Genomic DNA, 17,886 nt, shown 5'->3' on the forward strand with positions numbered 1-17,886 from the left:
ATCTGCTAACCTCCTAGGACTTATCAGAGCCTCCCTAGTGCAACTTTTTATCACGTCTAACAGATGTATTGAAGTTGCCTATAGACCAGGCTCGCCCTGCCCTGCTCAATAAATGAACAGACATCCATCACGTTTTAATTGACACAGTTAATCAGCTTTTATAATTGGATGGATTCTTCCTGATTCCACACGGCAGTATTCTGCCTCCACAGCACCTCGTCTCTGCCCCGCATTCAAGCGCTCTCTCTCCCCTCCCCTTGACATGGAGGCGGTGGGGAGAGAGGCAGCTGATCTGCTTTCGACATCAGATTCCCACACCCTTGCTCCCTTTTTGCTGTAATCAACACAAAACAGAGCGAGCGATGTTCCTGCTGTTCCTGAGGCTAATGTAAGGTGTGTCGAAACACAGGTTTCTGGAGGTGTAACAGAGTGGGCTCCGAACATCTTGTGCTGTCTAACAGCAGGGCGTCAGGCCTGGCCTGAGGGGACCAAACTCCGCCTGTGGGTAAATCTCAGAGAGTCCCTCCCCTACTCTCACGGTGGGATACAGCCTACAACCTGCAATTCTCCTATCATGGCTGACAGAAACAGGTTGACATTTTAGAAGACAGTAGTGATTCTGTCAGGAAGATTCGGAGTTGAAGTGTATGCTACAGTATAGGTCTGTGTTGCGCTCGTATTGATAAAACACTAGCATGCGCTGTTGTCGGTAAGCATTTATCACCGGAATGTGGAAATTTGTAACGGCAGAGTTATTTGTGGTTATTTATGAGAAGATAAATAATGTGGGTCTTAAAGGGTTACTTCACCTAAAATAAAAATTCTGTAATCATTTATACAAGCCTAAATTAAATCTGTTCACCATTTAAATCGATTGAGTCTTGGATTAACCTTCTTGATTCATATGGATTTATTTTGGATTTACTTCTTCTGATGTACAATTTGAAGCATCAGAGTTTTGGATTAATAGACTTTCAATGTAGGGACAGAAATCTCTCAGATTTCATTAAAATATCTGTGTTCTGAAGATGAATGAAAGTCTTATGGATTTGTGATGACATAAGTGTGAGTAATTGATGACTGATTTTCATTTTTGGGTGAACTATCCCTTTAAGCTAATCAAAAAGTCTAAAATTGAATCTTTTGTATCTTATCACATTGGTTAAAATAAAAAAGGGAAATAAATTACCATTCTTGCAGCAGGTATTACTGAATTAGTCCCTTAGCATGAAAGACAACACAGATTCGCATTTAAAGGTTACAACGTTATTTCCATTATTGCTAAATAGCTAAAAACTAGGTGCTTTTAAATGTCTTAATTTAATTTACTCTATTCCACAAATTAGCCTGATTATCAGCACAGGCTGCATTAATTCAGCAACATGACTTTTCCTTCCCATCATCACTTTTTACCCAGCAACACCTGGGTGTAATTTCATCAGGTGGTGAAGCGCCAAACTGTTAATTATCATGACTAGATGAATGAAGGTTATGAGGCATTATGCAGCATCCACACTGTAGTTATCCACTGATTTGTGAAAATCAAACAATAGACACCTGCGATAATATACTGTTTGGTGACTGTAATTTTGGATCAACACCCTTGTCCATCCTGGAACAATATTCCTATCAACCAATCAGCTGTAAGCTCAATGCTAGTCTTTAGAAACATCAAAACAGATTAATAATTATGCATCCAACTTTATTTTAACTGCAAATCCATTGGTATAAAAAATACTAAATAAATTACTCGTAATGGTAATGCATTGGTATAAAAATTACTTGTAAAAATGTATTTTAAATAAAAAATTGTGATATAAAATATAACAATATGTGACCCGTACTGGCAAAATGAGTTGGTATGCACACAGGCTAATCACGAGCTACAGGCAAAACAAGTCAAAAATGTCGAATTTGAGGTTCACACAAAAATTAGTTCATTAAGCCCTCATCCAAATGCCTCAAATAGCAATTAAACATCTACAAGTATCTTTGTGCGTTTTCTGAGAGGAGTACCTTTCCTTTTTCCATGAAAAATGCAGTTTTTCTCTGCTCGCTTCATCACTAGTGCTCCCCCTCAGCAACTTCCTCATTAGTCCAAGTTTGGTATTGTTTTAAAGTGCAGCATTCCAACTTTGTGAGTATTCATAGCGAATTTTTAATGGCATGAGTCTGAACCAATGAAATAAGTTTTTTAAAGTCATACTAATCAAATTGATCTTACTCGCGCTGACTCACAGATCCGAAGCGCTCGCACAAAGACGCCTCAATTATATCCCGATATACACATATAAACAGAATTACAGTACTTCGAAATATTAAGGTAAAATGAAAAAAAAAAAAAAAAAAAAAAGTTGAATATATATATTTTCCTATAGATATTTGGTTTTGACGAGGTGTGTGCCAAATTAACAGGAATTTTAAAGTATGGTTGCTGGGTGATTTCGTTTTGGAACCTTTAGAAAACTTAAACTCGATTTTTCTCAAAATCGCTGACTCTATCGAATTAAAACAAGTGTAGCTCAGTCATTTTTTTTGTCGGATTCCAACAAATTATACATCATTTTGAAAATAACAATAACTCATTTTTGAAAATGTACTAATTTTGTCAGCAAGGGTCACATATTTATTAATATTTACTATATTTAAAATAAAAAAAATATAATTACATAAAAATATTATAAAGTCAGTATTGCTATAACTGTGCTAACTGGTTAAAAAAACATCTATATATAAAATCTTTTTTGTTTGTTATATTTTTACAAAAAAAAAAAATTGTAATTATATTTTTATATCATATATAATTTTATTCTTATAAAGTCATTATAAAGTGCTCTATACAGTTAGAAAAGATTTAAATCGGTCCAGAAACATCACAGCAGGCTTTAGTGTAATGGTCAGAATTTAATTATATTTATGGAGACCTAAGAGATTCATAATTAAAAACTGAGCTGCAACAGATACAGCCAGTATAAATATTTTCATTCTCACACAAACCTTTTGCCGAAAGCAACATTTTTTGTTTCACTGCTTAGTGAATCCTCATTATGGATTTAGACATTTTTGCACATTCCATCCAAAGCAGTGCATGAAATCACAGATAGTTATCACGTTAATAATTAGAACTCAAGCATTGTTTGGAAAGCTAATCCCATCCAACACTGCTTTGGATGTGAATGTCATTTTAGGACCAAAAAAAAAAAAATATGTTAATTTAGGAATTTGTCCTACTTCACATTTCACATGCATGATGGAACCTTAACAGTGTGTCAACCTGTCCTCCTCGACCATATCCATCGTACAGAGTAAACACTCATTCTGATGCTCTTCATTTCACACAGCTGCTTTGGATTTATGTGCTTTTCAACTTGCATTTAACCCATAGCAGGTGCGCTAGGGCTAATCTCCCCTTGAATTACGAGGACACTAAATGCTACTTTTATTTCAACGAGTTTCCTCTAACAACTAATTAAACCCTCCGAAGAAGAAGAAGAAGGAAAAAAAAAAAAAACAAATTTCCTGTGCAGCAGAGTAGCCAAAGCAGGCAGGATTTTCTGCTCATTACAGTATAAAACAGGTCTATTGTCTGGCGAGAGACATCTGCTGAGAACAGATTGGGACAAGAATTTTTCTGTGGCCTGCATTCCAATTCTCAGGGATTTTGCGTATTCAGTGTGCCTGTATATGTGGGCTTAAGAGTTTGAGCTAGTACGACCGTGTGTAAATGACGTGTGGGAGGGCTCAGATTAAAATCTGAAATGTGCAAAACCCTAAAGAATGAGGGGAAGGATTCGACCGGCTGGTGTTGTCCTACCCCACTTTGATCCCAAAGCAAGAGTGTCCTGGAGGGGGACTATGTTAACAGGACACTCACGGCATACTCCAAATTAAGATGCCAATCCCGACACTTTGATCCGAGAAGATGCGAATACAAGCCCATCTGCTTGGCCGGACCCCCAACTGAGCAAATTTCCCAGTGGCTGCCCTCGTACCAGCTTCTGTGCTTTTAATTTGAGCAATATGGGCCAATTAATAACATCCCGACTGCAGCGCAACCTCCCAGAACAGAGAAACACAAACATCTAATGATAATAACTAGGCCTTGGGCTCGGCTGGAAGGTTGCAATATTTAGTATTTTCGTACTTTTGTTGTTGCCGAGTGCAACATTGGCAATTTTTGTATATAAAATCTCAACCTCAACATCCCTCCATGTGGCCCTATAGTTGAAAGCTTCTAGAACTGCATCGACTCACAGCATGGGGAATACAAACTCTTCATTCTTGACCTCTACTAATGGGAGTGTTTGCTCACATTCTGCCACCCTTTATCTCTGTCGATGATCCATATCAGCAACAGTCGTGGCCATAGCAAGATCAAACGAATCGCGTGTGAAGACGAGTCCCTAATTTCTGCTGGGAGTGAAACGGACCCAAATTAACTGTTAATAAAGAACAAGTGTTCGGCTCAGCACATTTCATGATAACCAGTGGGTAAATTACAGGCTGAGACATTAAAAGCGCGGCTCCTTTCTGTTTTTCTAGCGTCTCTATGGAAGATCTTTAAAATGCGGCTCTTCACAGCTGATATCACACAAAGTGCTTTGAATGATAGACATGGTGAATAATTCAACTGTGACATGACCAAAACATAGCAAGTTAATAAGTCAGTGCAAACACTTCAAATTACTTAAGCTTATTTGATTATAAACATAATTAATAAAGTAAGAGTTGCATTCTTAGGGCCAGATTTACTAACAGCTTGCACCAGCGCAAACCCTCTTTTGGCATTAAAAAACTACTGTCGAGATTTACTAAAGACATGCAGTGCAAAATTAGCACTGAAAAGGACTGAGTTGTTTTTGTGGCTGACCTTATTGCATATGCATTTGTAGGAGTTTCCCTTTCAGACGCAAAATTTATGGGAGGAGAGTATTTAAATGAATCATGCCACGCGATTTACTAATGTTTGTGCTCATCAATTTACTGGTATTTGCGGCATTATTTAAATGTCCAAAAAAGCATTTCTTAACCCATTTTGCAACATGGCTGCAATTGTTGCTGCTAGGAGGAGACACCGCAGAGAACAGAGAGCGTGTGGTAGAAGGGAGAAAATATTTTCCACTCGTATTAATTTTTTTTGGTATGCCAGAGGAAGACGTTATCCGTATATTACATGTAATAAGTTGCGCCTGTGTCGACCCGCACCTGATGAGTATCAGCTCTGCTTATTTACGCTAATTTGCACTGCTCTTGGTAGATTGCGTCATTATGTAAATGATTTGACTGTGTCTGTGTTCTTTAATTTGCACGTCAGCAGATCACAAAATTATATAAATACTGTTCGGTTTCTCGCACAAACCGATCATTTCGTGTCTTAGGACATCAATGTGTCGTCACAAGCCGCAGGGTTTAATTTGGATTTGTCTGTGCATGTTTTTTTTTTTTTAATCTTATAGACGAAGTTCCCATTGCCACGCATTATACGACTGAAAGACCGCAACAGTTGGAGTTAAAAAACATTATTTGTGTTCTACTGAAGAGACAAAGTCACCTTGGATGCCCTGGGGGTAAGCAGATAAACATCAAATTTTCATTTTTGGGTGAACTATCCCTTTAAGTGTCAGGGGGGTGAAAACTTTTTGAATTTGAAGATCAAGGTAAATTGTACTTAATTTGTCTTCTGGGAAACATGTAAGTACTTTCTGTTGCTTCTGAAGGGCAGTATTAAATAATAATAATAAAAAAAAGATATTTAAACAAAATAAGAAAAATTTGGACATCATCCTGTTCAAAAGTTTTCACCCCCCGGCTCTTAATGCATCGTGTTTCCTTCTGGAGCAATACTGAATGTTTGGACCTTTTTTAATAGTTGTGTTTGAGTCCCTCAGTTGTCCTCAGTGTGAAAAGATGGATCTCAAAATCATACATTCATTTTTGGAAAGGGTTCAAATATGCAAAAAAAAAAAAAAAAAAATGCTTGAAAACGGAAGAATCTGCAGGACCTGGAGGATTTTTCTGAAGAACATTGGGCAGTTTAACTGTTCAGGACAAACAAGGGACTCATGAACAACCATCACAAAACAAACAAACAGTCGTAGATCATTCAGGTAACCACACAAAGTATTAAGAATCAATGGTTTACAAACTTTTGAATGGGGCCATTTTAAGAAATTCAGCTATTTTTTTTCTTGTTGACTATATATAAACATCTGTTATGTAAAATATATTACTCAGGACAGTACTAAATAAAAAATTACATGCATAACAAGTATGATCTCTCTTATTTTGTTAAAATTATTCACATTTTCTGCAAGTGGTTCACATACTTTTTCTTGCAAGTGTATAATATATATATATATATATATATATATATATATATATATATATATATATATATTCAATTATTGTATTATTTATTATTGTTTTTACTGTATTGTTAATTACATAAATGCAGTCTTGGTGAGCATAATAGACTTCTTTACAAAAAACAAAAAATCTTACCAACCCCAAAATAGTGGTGTATTACAAATATAGTACACTTTAAAAAAAAAAAAAAATATTAATGCTAATTTTAGCATTTTTAATTACTTACTGGCCAAAACAAACAATTCATGATTTAAACATCATATTTCAAGCAGAATTTTTCTAGTCACAACACTTCACTTATTCTCTAGTATTCATTTAGCACAAAGACTTTGGAGCTGTGAGAGCACATAAAACTCTTTGCTCAAGAAGCTCTTCTACCCACAGTAAGTCACACAGAACCATCCTGAAATCACTCAGAGCTTTGACTTCTCCACTGTCTACCCTCTGGCATTAGTTCGAACCAATCGTTTCTCTTGGATACAGTTGATAACGGCCACCAGATGCTCTGATATCAAAAACAATCATAAGAACAGCAATACCATTGCTGCTTCTGAGGATGCCGATGTCGATGCTGCTGTGGTGCTATGACAATGGCAGCTGCAGGACTGAGAGGTTTAACATCATTAAAAGAAGAGAAGAACAACAGGAACGGGAAAGGTTGTTTGAGGGAAGAAGAGCTGGAAAACAAACAGAGAGCAGAACCCAGGGGACATCAAGACCTTGGACAACTCGAGATTCTCTGATCTGGAAAAGTGACCTTCCTGCAAAAAAAACAATGACCCAACGATACACAAACACTGCCTGCTACACTAAACAAATGTGTTAATGCAGACCTCCTAGGTGCCCTTTCTTCGTTCTTCCTACATTTTCTAGTGGTTAATGGGACTCTCACTAATGCATCCCAGGCTTCACATCACATTTAGTGTGATCAATAAAGGAAGTCTGTGACAGAGTTGATGGTACTCACTCTGAGGGCACTGCTCGCTGGTACAGTTGAGGGACTGAAGATCCAGGCCCTGGCAGTCCTTCCCTCCAGTGCCAGGCGTAGGTTGGGTACATTCTCTACTCCTCCACATGGTGCAGTCGGCTCCGCAGGGCGACCACTTACTCCATTCGCTCCAACCGCCATCCACTGAACACACACATGCACACAGAGGACATAGAATTAGCAATCCATCAATATTAGGGCAGAAACATACTAAACTCAAACACTTAGTCAAAGCATAGCAAGCACAAATGTGCAGTAACTAACTCACTGCTCAAGAGGGTGATAGAGTCAACTTGTTATTCAGGTAAGCTAGTGATAAATATTTCGAGATTAGCTGACTCACTTATCTCAGCAACACCCATGTGCTCTAACATGCATGCACAAACTCCACACACCTGCCCTCTGCTCATGTCATTCACACACATACAGAGGTTTTGACATTGCGGTGTATTAAATAATGCAGCTTATGCAATATGAATGCTGTCATACTGATGGATGCAACGCCTGTCTCTATGATACACTCAACTAAATGCAGCTGCACAGTTTCACATATTGTATGCACGCACATCAACCCCCACATGTGAAAATAGTTTTTTAGCTATGCATTTAACACGGATTCAAGTAGTTACAGCTATAAATATAACATTTTCAACACTGATATAGTATTTTATTTTTCCCCTAAAGTCCAATCGTTTTTTTTTTTTTTTTTAAATCAAAACAGTCATTCTCTACCTTCTCTGAAAAGATAGATGTCTTAAAAGTACAGTAGAAAACAATTTAGTTTAATTATGGTATTAAACAGATTGTTCTACTGCTGTGCCCTTAAGAATTTACACTATACCATTCACAAATTAGGGGTCAGTGAGATTTTTTAATGTTGTGCTTAACAAGGATGCAATTATTTGTTTAAAATACAGTAAAAACAGACATATTGTGAAATATTATTACAATTTAAAATAACTGTTGTCTGTTTCACTATATTTTAGTATGTAATTTATCCCTGTGATGGAAAAGCTGAATTTTCAGCATCATTACTTCAGTCTTCAGTGTCACATGATCCTTCTGAAATCATTCTAATATGCTGATTTGCTGCTCAAGAAACATTTCTTATTATCAATGTTGAAATCAATTGTGCTGCTTAATATTATACTATATTAACATTATACATATCATTATACATGTGCTAAGGCGGCCATTTTGACATTCTGTGGCTGCTACGCTTGTCCATGTTCCGCTCGGAGAGAACGCACAGAAAGCATCCTGTCAGTTAGCAGATTCAGTTCTCTTTCGCAGCACATGGAGCTTTTAATATTTCTTTTTAATATCAATCACATCCCGCTCTCATTCTTCCATGTTTCTTTATTATTAACTTCAAACAGTATCGTTCACTGAAAGCTGCCCGGATTATCATAAATACGACATTTATAGGACATATCATGTCTGCGGAAAAAGCGAAAGTAACCGGTGAAATGTTTCAAAATGTCTCTTGGCACAGCAGAGCACCAGTTTCAATAAAATTATGTGTTTCAGTCCAGTCACTTATTTTGTATAGCCTTCACTGCTGTTCTAAAAATAGTTTTCGCCATTATCACAAACAAGTTACGTAGCTGCTTGAATCTGTGTGCAGGAGGATTGCTGTCGTGACACTCGCAAACAGCACTGAACGTGCACTTTAAAAATTATTATTACTCTAAACTTTTCTCTCTTTTTTTTTTTGGATTAACTTCAGTAGGTATAACAAAGGAATTGCAATTGGTTGCTTTTTCTGCATAAAGCTGAACTCTATTGATGCATCTAATTTTTTATCAAATCGTTTACAGGTAAAGGGTGCGAAACCTGGCGAGCCACATGATTTTTGTCAAAGAGCCAGGTGTGACTCGCAAGCCATAGGTTCCCGACTGCTTATCTATGCCAATTTAGCTTGCTTCTACAAGTCTTTGATGTCTTTTATCATGGCTCGTTTTTCACTGGACTCTGACCGCTCCACGTTGCGAGTACAAGGATGTAATAGGTGAGCTACTGATCGATTTTACTACATCAGAAAAGCCATACACATGGAGCAGGTTATGTGATACAAAAGTCCAAATGAATAAGTTTTGTAAGAAGTATTTTGAGGTCATAATATAGTATTACTCAAGGGACCGTGCAGGAATATAGGAATAAAAGTTGTTTTACTGTCTCTAGAGTTCATTTCAGCTGGACACTGCAGTCAATTATATGTTTATGTACTTTAAGTTTTGCAAAAATGTAGCTAGAGGCACATTCTGTCATTTATTACTCACCCTCATGTTATTCCACACCCGTAAGACCTTCGTTCATCTTCGGAACACAAATTAAGATATTTTTGATAAAATCCAATGACTCAGTGAGGCCTGCATCGCCAGCAATAGCACTCCCTTTTTCAATGCCCATAAAGCTACTAAAAACTTTTAAAACCGTTCATGCGATTACAGTGGTTCAACCTTAATATTATACAGCGACGAGAATACTTTTTGTAACATTTTATATAATATTTATATACATTTATTTATGTGTCTAGTGATGGGCGATTTCAACACACTGCTTCATGAAGCTTCGAAGCTTTACGAATCTTTTGTTTCGAATCAGTGGTTCAGAGTGCCAAAATCGCATGATTTCAGCAAACGAGGCTTCGTTACATCATAAGTGATTTGAAACTTCAATAGTTCACGTGACTCTGGCAGTTTGATATGCGATCCAAAACACTGATTCGAAACAAATGATTAGTTAAGCTTCGAAACTTCAAAAAGCAGTGTTTTGAAATCACTAGATATTGTTGAATAAAGTCGTTATTTTTGGTGCCCAAAAAGTATTCTAGTCGCTTTATAATATTAAGGTTGAACCACTGTAGTCACATGAACTGTTTTAAATATGTTTTTAGTAGCTTTCTGGACATTGAAAAAAGAAGTGTTATTGCTGTCGATGCAGGCTTTACTGAGCCATCGGATTTTATCAAAAATATCTTAATTTGTGATCCGAAGATGAACGAAGGTCTTACGGGTGTGGAATGATATAAGGGTGAGTTATTAATGACAGGATGTGCCTCTAGCTACATTTTTGCAAAACTTAAAGTACATAAACATATAATTGACTGCAGTGTCCATTTTTGGGTTAACTAACCCTTTAATACTATACTATATTAACATTAGAAATGTCTTTACTGTCACTTTAGATCAATTTGATGCATCCTTGCTGAATCAAAAATAAATAAATAAATAAAATAATATATATATATATTTTAATTTCTTTTTTAAAAAAATCTTACTTAATCTGGGTTGGCCAAGTTGCTGAATACTGAACAGTTGCATATAAATGTGGGCAGGCATATGCTAATTTTCAAAACTATGCATAACATGTTTGTGCAACTTAGCTTTCATAAATGGCCTGGGTGGAATGAAAAAGGAGCTTAGCATTCGCAGTGTTAGAGTATGTCTACAATAACCCGATTACAATTTCAAGTGTGAAAAGCCCATACAAGGATAAAAGGCAGGTGGAAAATTCTGTATGTGTTTGTGCCTAGTGTAACAACACTCAAATGTCCTATTTCCTCCCAAGCCACAGAAGATGTATTTTATTTCCATTTCTCATTCTCACAGGGCCACCGTTATTCGTCAGCTGGACCGGAGGCCATTTTGGAAGTCTTATTCGGGCTGACGTTGTGCCAGGTTGGAGAAGGTTACTACAGGGCTAATGTGAGCAGCTCTGGTAATGAGCTCTCTAGGGGCGCTGAGCTGCGCCCTCACAGGACCAAGAGCAGGGGGTGAATTATGGTACTTGGATACAGTTACTGATGACTCCATTCGACAGACCCAAGATCAGACATGCTGGGCTGTTCATTAACCTCTGGCTTTATAGCATATTCACTGTGCAGTTTTGCTCCGCTAACCCGACCCTGACAGTACAGTGAGGTTACCGCTTGGCCAAACATCCAGCTAATAAAGTACTTGCGTGCCTTAGAGATAAGAAAGATGAAAATTCGGCCATCATAAATGGCTGTGAATAAAAAGGACAGTTAGCCTGCCCGATGAGAATGCGTTTTTCATATTTAAATATGCAGAGAGATTAAGCAATGGCGAATGATATTTATACTAACAAAGAACATGTGGAGTGCATCTAAAAGAGATGCTGACACAGATTTTGATCAAACATTTGGCAGGGAGAGTGGTGAAGAAATAAAATAATTGTCCTTGTTTGCCATTGAGGGGACTCATTTGTGAGCGAGACAGGCTTATATCATCACACTAGCCTGACTGAACAGGGAATTGATGCTTAATGAATACATTACAATAAGAATCGTGTTCCTGTCTCTGATTCTCTGCATGAATTTTAGAAGACAGGTGATGAGAGATCAACAGCTAAGAGATGAAGAAAAGACTCTTTCTTCTCTCTGAAAAACTGCACAAAGCGACTGAGAGGAACTCTCTTGACTTATTTGAGAAGAAACGAATTACAGATAAAACACTAGCAGCAAAATAGACATTAGAGTCAACATGAAACGGAATTCTCAACCCATTTGACTTTGATAACATTACATATTTTCAAACAAAAAGGATTTTCAATTCGTAAAAGAATAGCGGGACTTTATTTAATCCCTTGAAAATTGATTGGATTATGAAATGATCATGAAATGTAGACATTCTGTATCATTCTGGACAAGTTTGTAGTCAATTGTGAAGGAATACTTCCACTTTTCCAGGCATCGTTATTATTACTTTTGGTTGTTGTATGTATCTGTTTGGAAATGAAATGTCTGGTGAGTGGCGCTATAAAGTTAAAGCTCTATTGTGTTTGAAAATAATGCGAAAATAATACCCTAAACCTATTCTATAGCAAACATGAGAGAAAAACACATTCTCTGAAGCATCTATGCCAATTTAGCTTGCTTCTACAAGTCTTTGATGTCTTTTATCATGGCTCGTTTTTCACTGGACTCATACCCGATCGCTCTGTATTGCGAGTACAAGGCTGTAACAGGCGAGCTACTGAGCCAATTTACTACATCAGAAAAGCCATACACATGGATCAGACTGTGTGATACAAAAGTATGGATAAGTTTTGTAAAAATATTTTGAGGTCACAATATAGTATTGCTCAAGGAACCATGCAGGAATAAAGGAACAAAAGTAGCAAAAGTATACAAACTGCAGCTGGAAACTGCAGTTTGTATGTGTACTTTAAGTTTTGCAAAAATGTAGCTAGAGGCACATTTGTCCAATGAGCCTGGGATGCTTTTGATCAAACATACTTGTGAGACAGGGAGAGTGGCGTTGAAGCTAAAGGTCAAAGTTTACCCTTGAACATCTGTGTCAAATATCTCATCATTTGCTATTGTTGCAGTGAACTTTATTTCATTGAATTGTATTAAAGGGATAGCAAACCCAAGAGTGAAAAACTTGTCATCAATTACTTACCCTCGTGTTGTTCCAAACCCATGGGAATTTTGTTCATCTCCGAAACACAAAACCCGTAAGACTTTAGTTGATCTTCACAAATGAAGATATTTTAAATGAATTCTAAGAGATTTCTGTTCCTCCATTGACGGTCTACACAACTACCACTTTGTCTCTTCAAAAAGCTCACAAAGAGATCGTAAAACTTATCCATATGAATTGAGCAGTTTAGTCCAAATTTTCTGAAGAGACAAGATTGCTTTATATGATGAACAGACTGAATTTAGGCTTTTATTCACATATAAACATTCATCAACGCACACATCAGTTATGGTAAACGGAAGCTCAAGCATGTTAGCCTGACGTGCGAGAACCACTGAGGTTCATTCTCGTGCGTTAAGCAGTATGATTGAGATTCTGTTTATGTTTGTGGATCAGTGTTCATATGTGAATAAAAGACTAAATTCAATCTATTAATCATATAAAGCGAAGTCTCTTCAGAAAATTTGGACTAAATTGCTAGATTCATATGGATTAGTTTTATGATCTCTTTATGAACTTTTTGAAGATACAAAGTGGTAGTTGTGTAGACTGTCAGTGGAGGAGCTGAAATCTCTTAGAATTCATTTAAAATATCTTCATTTGTGAAGATGAACTAAAGTCTTACGGGTTTAGGATGACAAGAATATGAGTAATTGATGACAAGTTTCATTTTTGGGTGAACAAACGGTTTAAATTGCTGTGTAGACTTACAACAGTAGTCTTAAACAATGCTTAAACAGATATTTGGTTAGTAGTTAACATTAATGCATTGGTTAGCACTGACTAATAGCCTGCCATAAGTGACATCAGCCTAAAATTAAATTAATTTTAGAGGCACTGCAAGTTATTGATGAAAGACATTTTTTTGTCTTCGTAATAACATGCACCGTTTGTGCAAAACAAGACAAGAAACGTGTATTAAGAAAGTAAATAGGGTCCATTTTGATTTCATGTCGCCGTAAAACAAGCAAATAAAAAATAATGAAGTGAGAGAAGCAGAAAAATAGACAGTGATGGCCAATTTCCCCTTCAAAAGACACAACAATCATATCTTAAACCTGCTTAACATGAGTAAAGGATGCACTAATAAGGAACTGAAGCCAGACAAATAATTGTCCATTCCAGACTCCCTTAAGATATTATCTTTGATTTCCAATCATAGGGGTGAAGTGGGGTGTGTGTGTGTGTGCGTGTGTGAGTGTGTGTGTATGTTTTGCCAGGGTGCCTGTAACACAATAACGCAGTGGCAGGCCTATTTGGACATCTTGTCAAGGGCACATCTAAAAGGCGTCCAACTGCTCTTTAAAAGGACTGCAGGAAGCCCCATTTCCACTCGCCGTTGCTCAAAATCACAATGGCCAATGCTGGACACCTCCAGCTGCCTCGTCCTTGAGCAGGGAGGAGGAACTGAGCGGGAGAGGCACACAATTACCTTTCAGATCAGCGGGGATGAGACAGAGTCAACACTCACATCTGTAATCTCACCTGGACCTAAACATTCCATGTTCAATAAATCTGAGACAACAAGATTACAGGTGATTCATGGGCTCTGAGCCAGAGTGGGCGGGGCCAGAACATGGTCAAAATTATGTCATACCAGTCTGCTGCCTGTCTCGTATTCAAGTGCATCATGCAACATTAACACAAAAAGAATAATTATTCAAATACAGGGATCTAAAAGGGTTTTGGAATTCAGGAAAGCATGTTATTGAGCAGCATACTTTATGGAAACCATTTCTTTGCTGAGGCTTGCCAAAAAGAGGCTTAGGGTATTTTCACACCAAAAACATAAGCATAACATCTTCTAAAATAATCAGCAGTCTTGCACCTTTGTAAGAGCCTGGAACAATATTTAAATGTCCAAGATTTACAGCTTCATGACAATAAACTAAGGTGACCGGGAGGGACATGTTTGGTTCACTTAGTTTTGTTGTGTCCACAACATATTAACTAGTGGGAACGTGATAATATGTAGTGGCCATGAGATATTAATTTGTGGGGACGTCATATTAACTCGTGGGAATGTGATGTTCCAGGTTCTACGTCAGAACACCAGTTCAGTATTGGCCAACGCGGTTCACGTGAGTAGCACGACGCATACGTTTGATGCTGACGCAGGAGCTGGCCAATAATGAGCTGACGCTCTGACGTAGAACCTGAAAATGCTGAACATAAACAGTGTAGGAAAATGATAGGGTAGAGAAGACATTTTTGAATAAAGTCATTATTTTTGTTTTGTTTTTGTGCACAAAAAGTATTCTCGTTGCTTCATAACATTAAGGTTGAAACACTAGTCACGTTGGCTATTTTAACGATGTCTTTACTACTTTTCTGGACCTTGAATGATGGTAATTACATTGCTTTCTATGGGGGATAAAAAAAACTTCTTGATTTCATCAAAAATATCTTAATTTGTATTCTGAAGATGAAAGGTCTTACAGGTTTGGAACGACAAGGGTAAGTACTTAATTACAGAAATTTTATTTTTTGGTGAACTATCCCTTTAAGCCAGTTATTTATATCTTTTGCTGTAGTGTGTCAGTAGGAAATATCAGTTTACAAAACATTCCTTTTTTGCCATTAATTGTAATAATCCAGGTAGATTTCTGTATGCACAAGGAGTCTGACAACACCCGGTATCCTCCACACGGAGATCTGATCTCACCATCATCGAGTCCATCTGGGAAACAGAAAAAAACCGAGACAGACTAAATCCAGAAGAAATGCGGCAACGTCTCCAAGACAACTGAATAAACCTACCTGCAAAGCTACATTACTTTGAAAGATTTTAGGCAAAAATGCAGGTAAGGTGAGACATTTTTGGTTCATGCTTTCAAAAATAATGTCATAAATAGATTTTATTGATCAATTAATTTCAAATCAATATTTGGTGTGACCACCCTTTGCGTTTAAAGCAGCTTTTGTCTTAGGTACACTTGCAAGTAGTTTTTCAGGTAGCTTTGCAGGTAGGTTTCTCCAAGTGACTTGGAGATGTTGTCGCAGTTCTTCTCGATTTAGTCTGTTTCAGTTTTTTTTTTTCTGTTTCTTCATGTAATCCCAGACAGACTCAATGATGGTGAGATCAGATCTCTGTGTGGAGCATACCAGCTGTTGTCAGACTCATTGTTCATACAAAAATCTCAATGGATTATTACAATTAATAGCAAAAGGAATGTTTGGAAATGTAAACTGATATTTCCTACTGACACACAACAAAAAATAAAACCATTATTTTATTTTTTTTTTATTTTGCCTAAGACTTTTGCACAGTACTGTATAGATGATTTTTACGAGATGTAAAATTTTAGTAATACTGTCCATTTCTAGTTTTAAGCAGATCAAGGCAAATTGAAAAGTCATACGGGTGAAAAAGAAATCAAAAGAAGCAGCAAACGGGCCAATAGGAGCAAAGACTAGCACAACATGGGCAAAAAAGGAGATTTTCATTTCCTGGCACTGAGCCTTCTTCCAAACCCAATTCGTAGTTATAGGCCAACATTTTATCTGTTTAAAAAAAAAAAAAAAAAGAAAGAAAAGAGGAAATGCTAAGAGATAAAGTTCAGCAGAATAGGCTAGCATCCAGGGAAGAGGAAAACATTTGTTCTGAGTCCTGAAAACATACTGCAACGTAAGCTGGAAGACCTGTTTGTTCTCCATCAGTTAAGACACTGCCATGGTTCCAAGTTGAATGCGTCAGACTAACGATAATGCATCAGTGAAAGATGGTTTTTGTGATGTTAACTTTTTGATTTGTTCCCCCTTTGTAATACTTTAATTTCATATTAAAAGTGCTAAAGTTTAGAATGCAAATTAATCAGCACTTGCTCTGAGCTTTAAAAGTACTTGAAAGAGAAAAGAGTGAAGATGTCTGAGGGACTGCATTCAATATCAGATGATGCTCTCCTCAGAGACCATTAAATTCACGAGGCTCTCCAGTCATAGGTGAGGGTTGTCTTTGTGTGTGTGTACGTGCTGGTTGATGTCGTATGACGTCTCTGACACGTCGAGTTTAGATGAAGCAGCCTCTTCACCGTGCTAAAGGTCTAACCAGCCAGTGATTCAACAAGAGCCGGTACAAGAGGCTCATCAGGGTCAATTAGCCCTTTAAAACCCACTTATTACATTAGACTCTTCACAGCTGAACTCATCCAGTTGATTGGCCAATTGTGTTAAGTTACTGGTTTGTTCCTTTTGAAAAGATTTGAAGGAAGAAAAAACCCCAAGAGCTATTGATTCTTGAGACTATGGTAATAATTTTCCATGACAGAAAGGAGGGACAGAGAGGAAAAACGGTAAGCCAGCACATCATGCGGATGAGTCCTCAGAATTGGACTTGAAAGGGCTTCATAACTTGGTTTTAATTTTGGAAATTATGTATAGTATTTCGTATATGCACAGACAATGTGATTGTGATTTAAGCTGCAATAAATATGACAAATGTTTGTATGCGAAACACAAAAACTTCCAATTAAGTCATGTTTTGCCCATGTTCTGCTGCCAATAGAAAGACTTACACATAAAGAGCTCTTTTTGAATTCAAACTGTCCTTGGGCTTGCAAGTGCACTCTTTTTGATCTCTTTTTGATCTACATTAGTTATGATAGTGTTTCAGCCCACTTATCAGTCTTTGAAAAGAGTAATTATATTGTACATTGAAATTATATTGAACAATAATAATAAATTGAATGATTTCATTTGACTAAACACTACATTTTCTATTGAAATGTATGTATGATTTAATTCCACAAGCCTATTTATATTAGAGTAATATGGTATTATATAATAACAACAACAATACTAAAATAATAATAATAATTCAACATTGTTAACAACAAATATTTAGTATATTACAATAATATAATTAAATGTGGTTTAATAAAAAATATTTTAAAAATATATTGTGCATAAATTAAAATCACAAATGAAAATCAAAAATGTAATGTATAGTAAAATTACATAAATCAATATATTATTATATTTAATTTTATAATAAATAATAATAATCAGTCTGAAACTGAAAACCATGTATGTGTCATGAGTACTATGTGTGGTTAGCGTATGTTTAGTAGATTACAGTCACTT

General features: G+C 36.7%; 1 protein-coding gene across 5 annotated transcripts in view; it reads right to left on the bottom strand.

Annotated features, from left to right (window-relative positions):
• The window catches only part of unc5a (unc-5 netrin receptor A), a 225,442-nt gene that overhangs the window by 35,427 nt on the left and 172,129 nt on the right, over positions 1-17,886 (bottom strand). For all 5 annotated transcript variants that reach the window (XM_051860879.1, XM_051860881.1, XM_051860880.1 and 2 more), the window contains one exon: positions 7,334-7,498. In XM_051860879.1, coding sequence (XP_051716839.1) covers positions 7,334-7,498 — 165 coding nt within the window. The remainder of the gene's footprint in view (positions 1-7,333; positions 7,499-17,886) is intronic.

Source organism: Ctenopharyngodon idella, chromosome 14 (assembly GCF_019924925.1).
Source record: "Ctenopharyngodon idella isolate HZGC_01 chromosome 14, HZGC01, whole genome shotgun sequence".
NCBI lineage: Eukaryota > Metazoa > Chordata > Actinopteri > Cypriniformes > Xenocyprididae > Ctenopharyngodon > Ctenopharyngodon idella.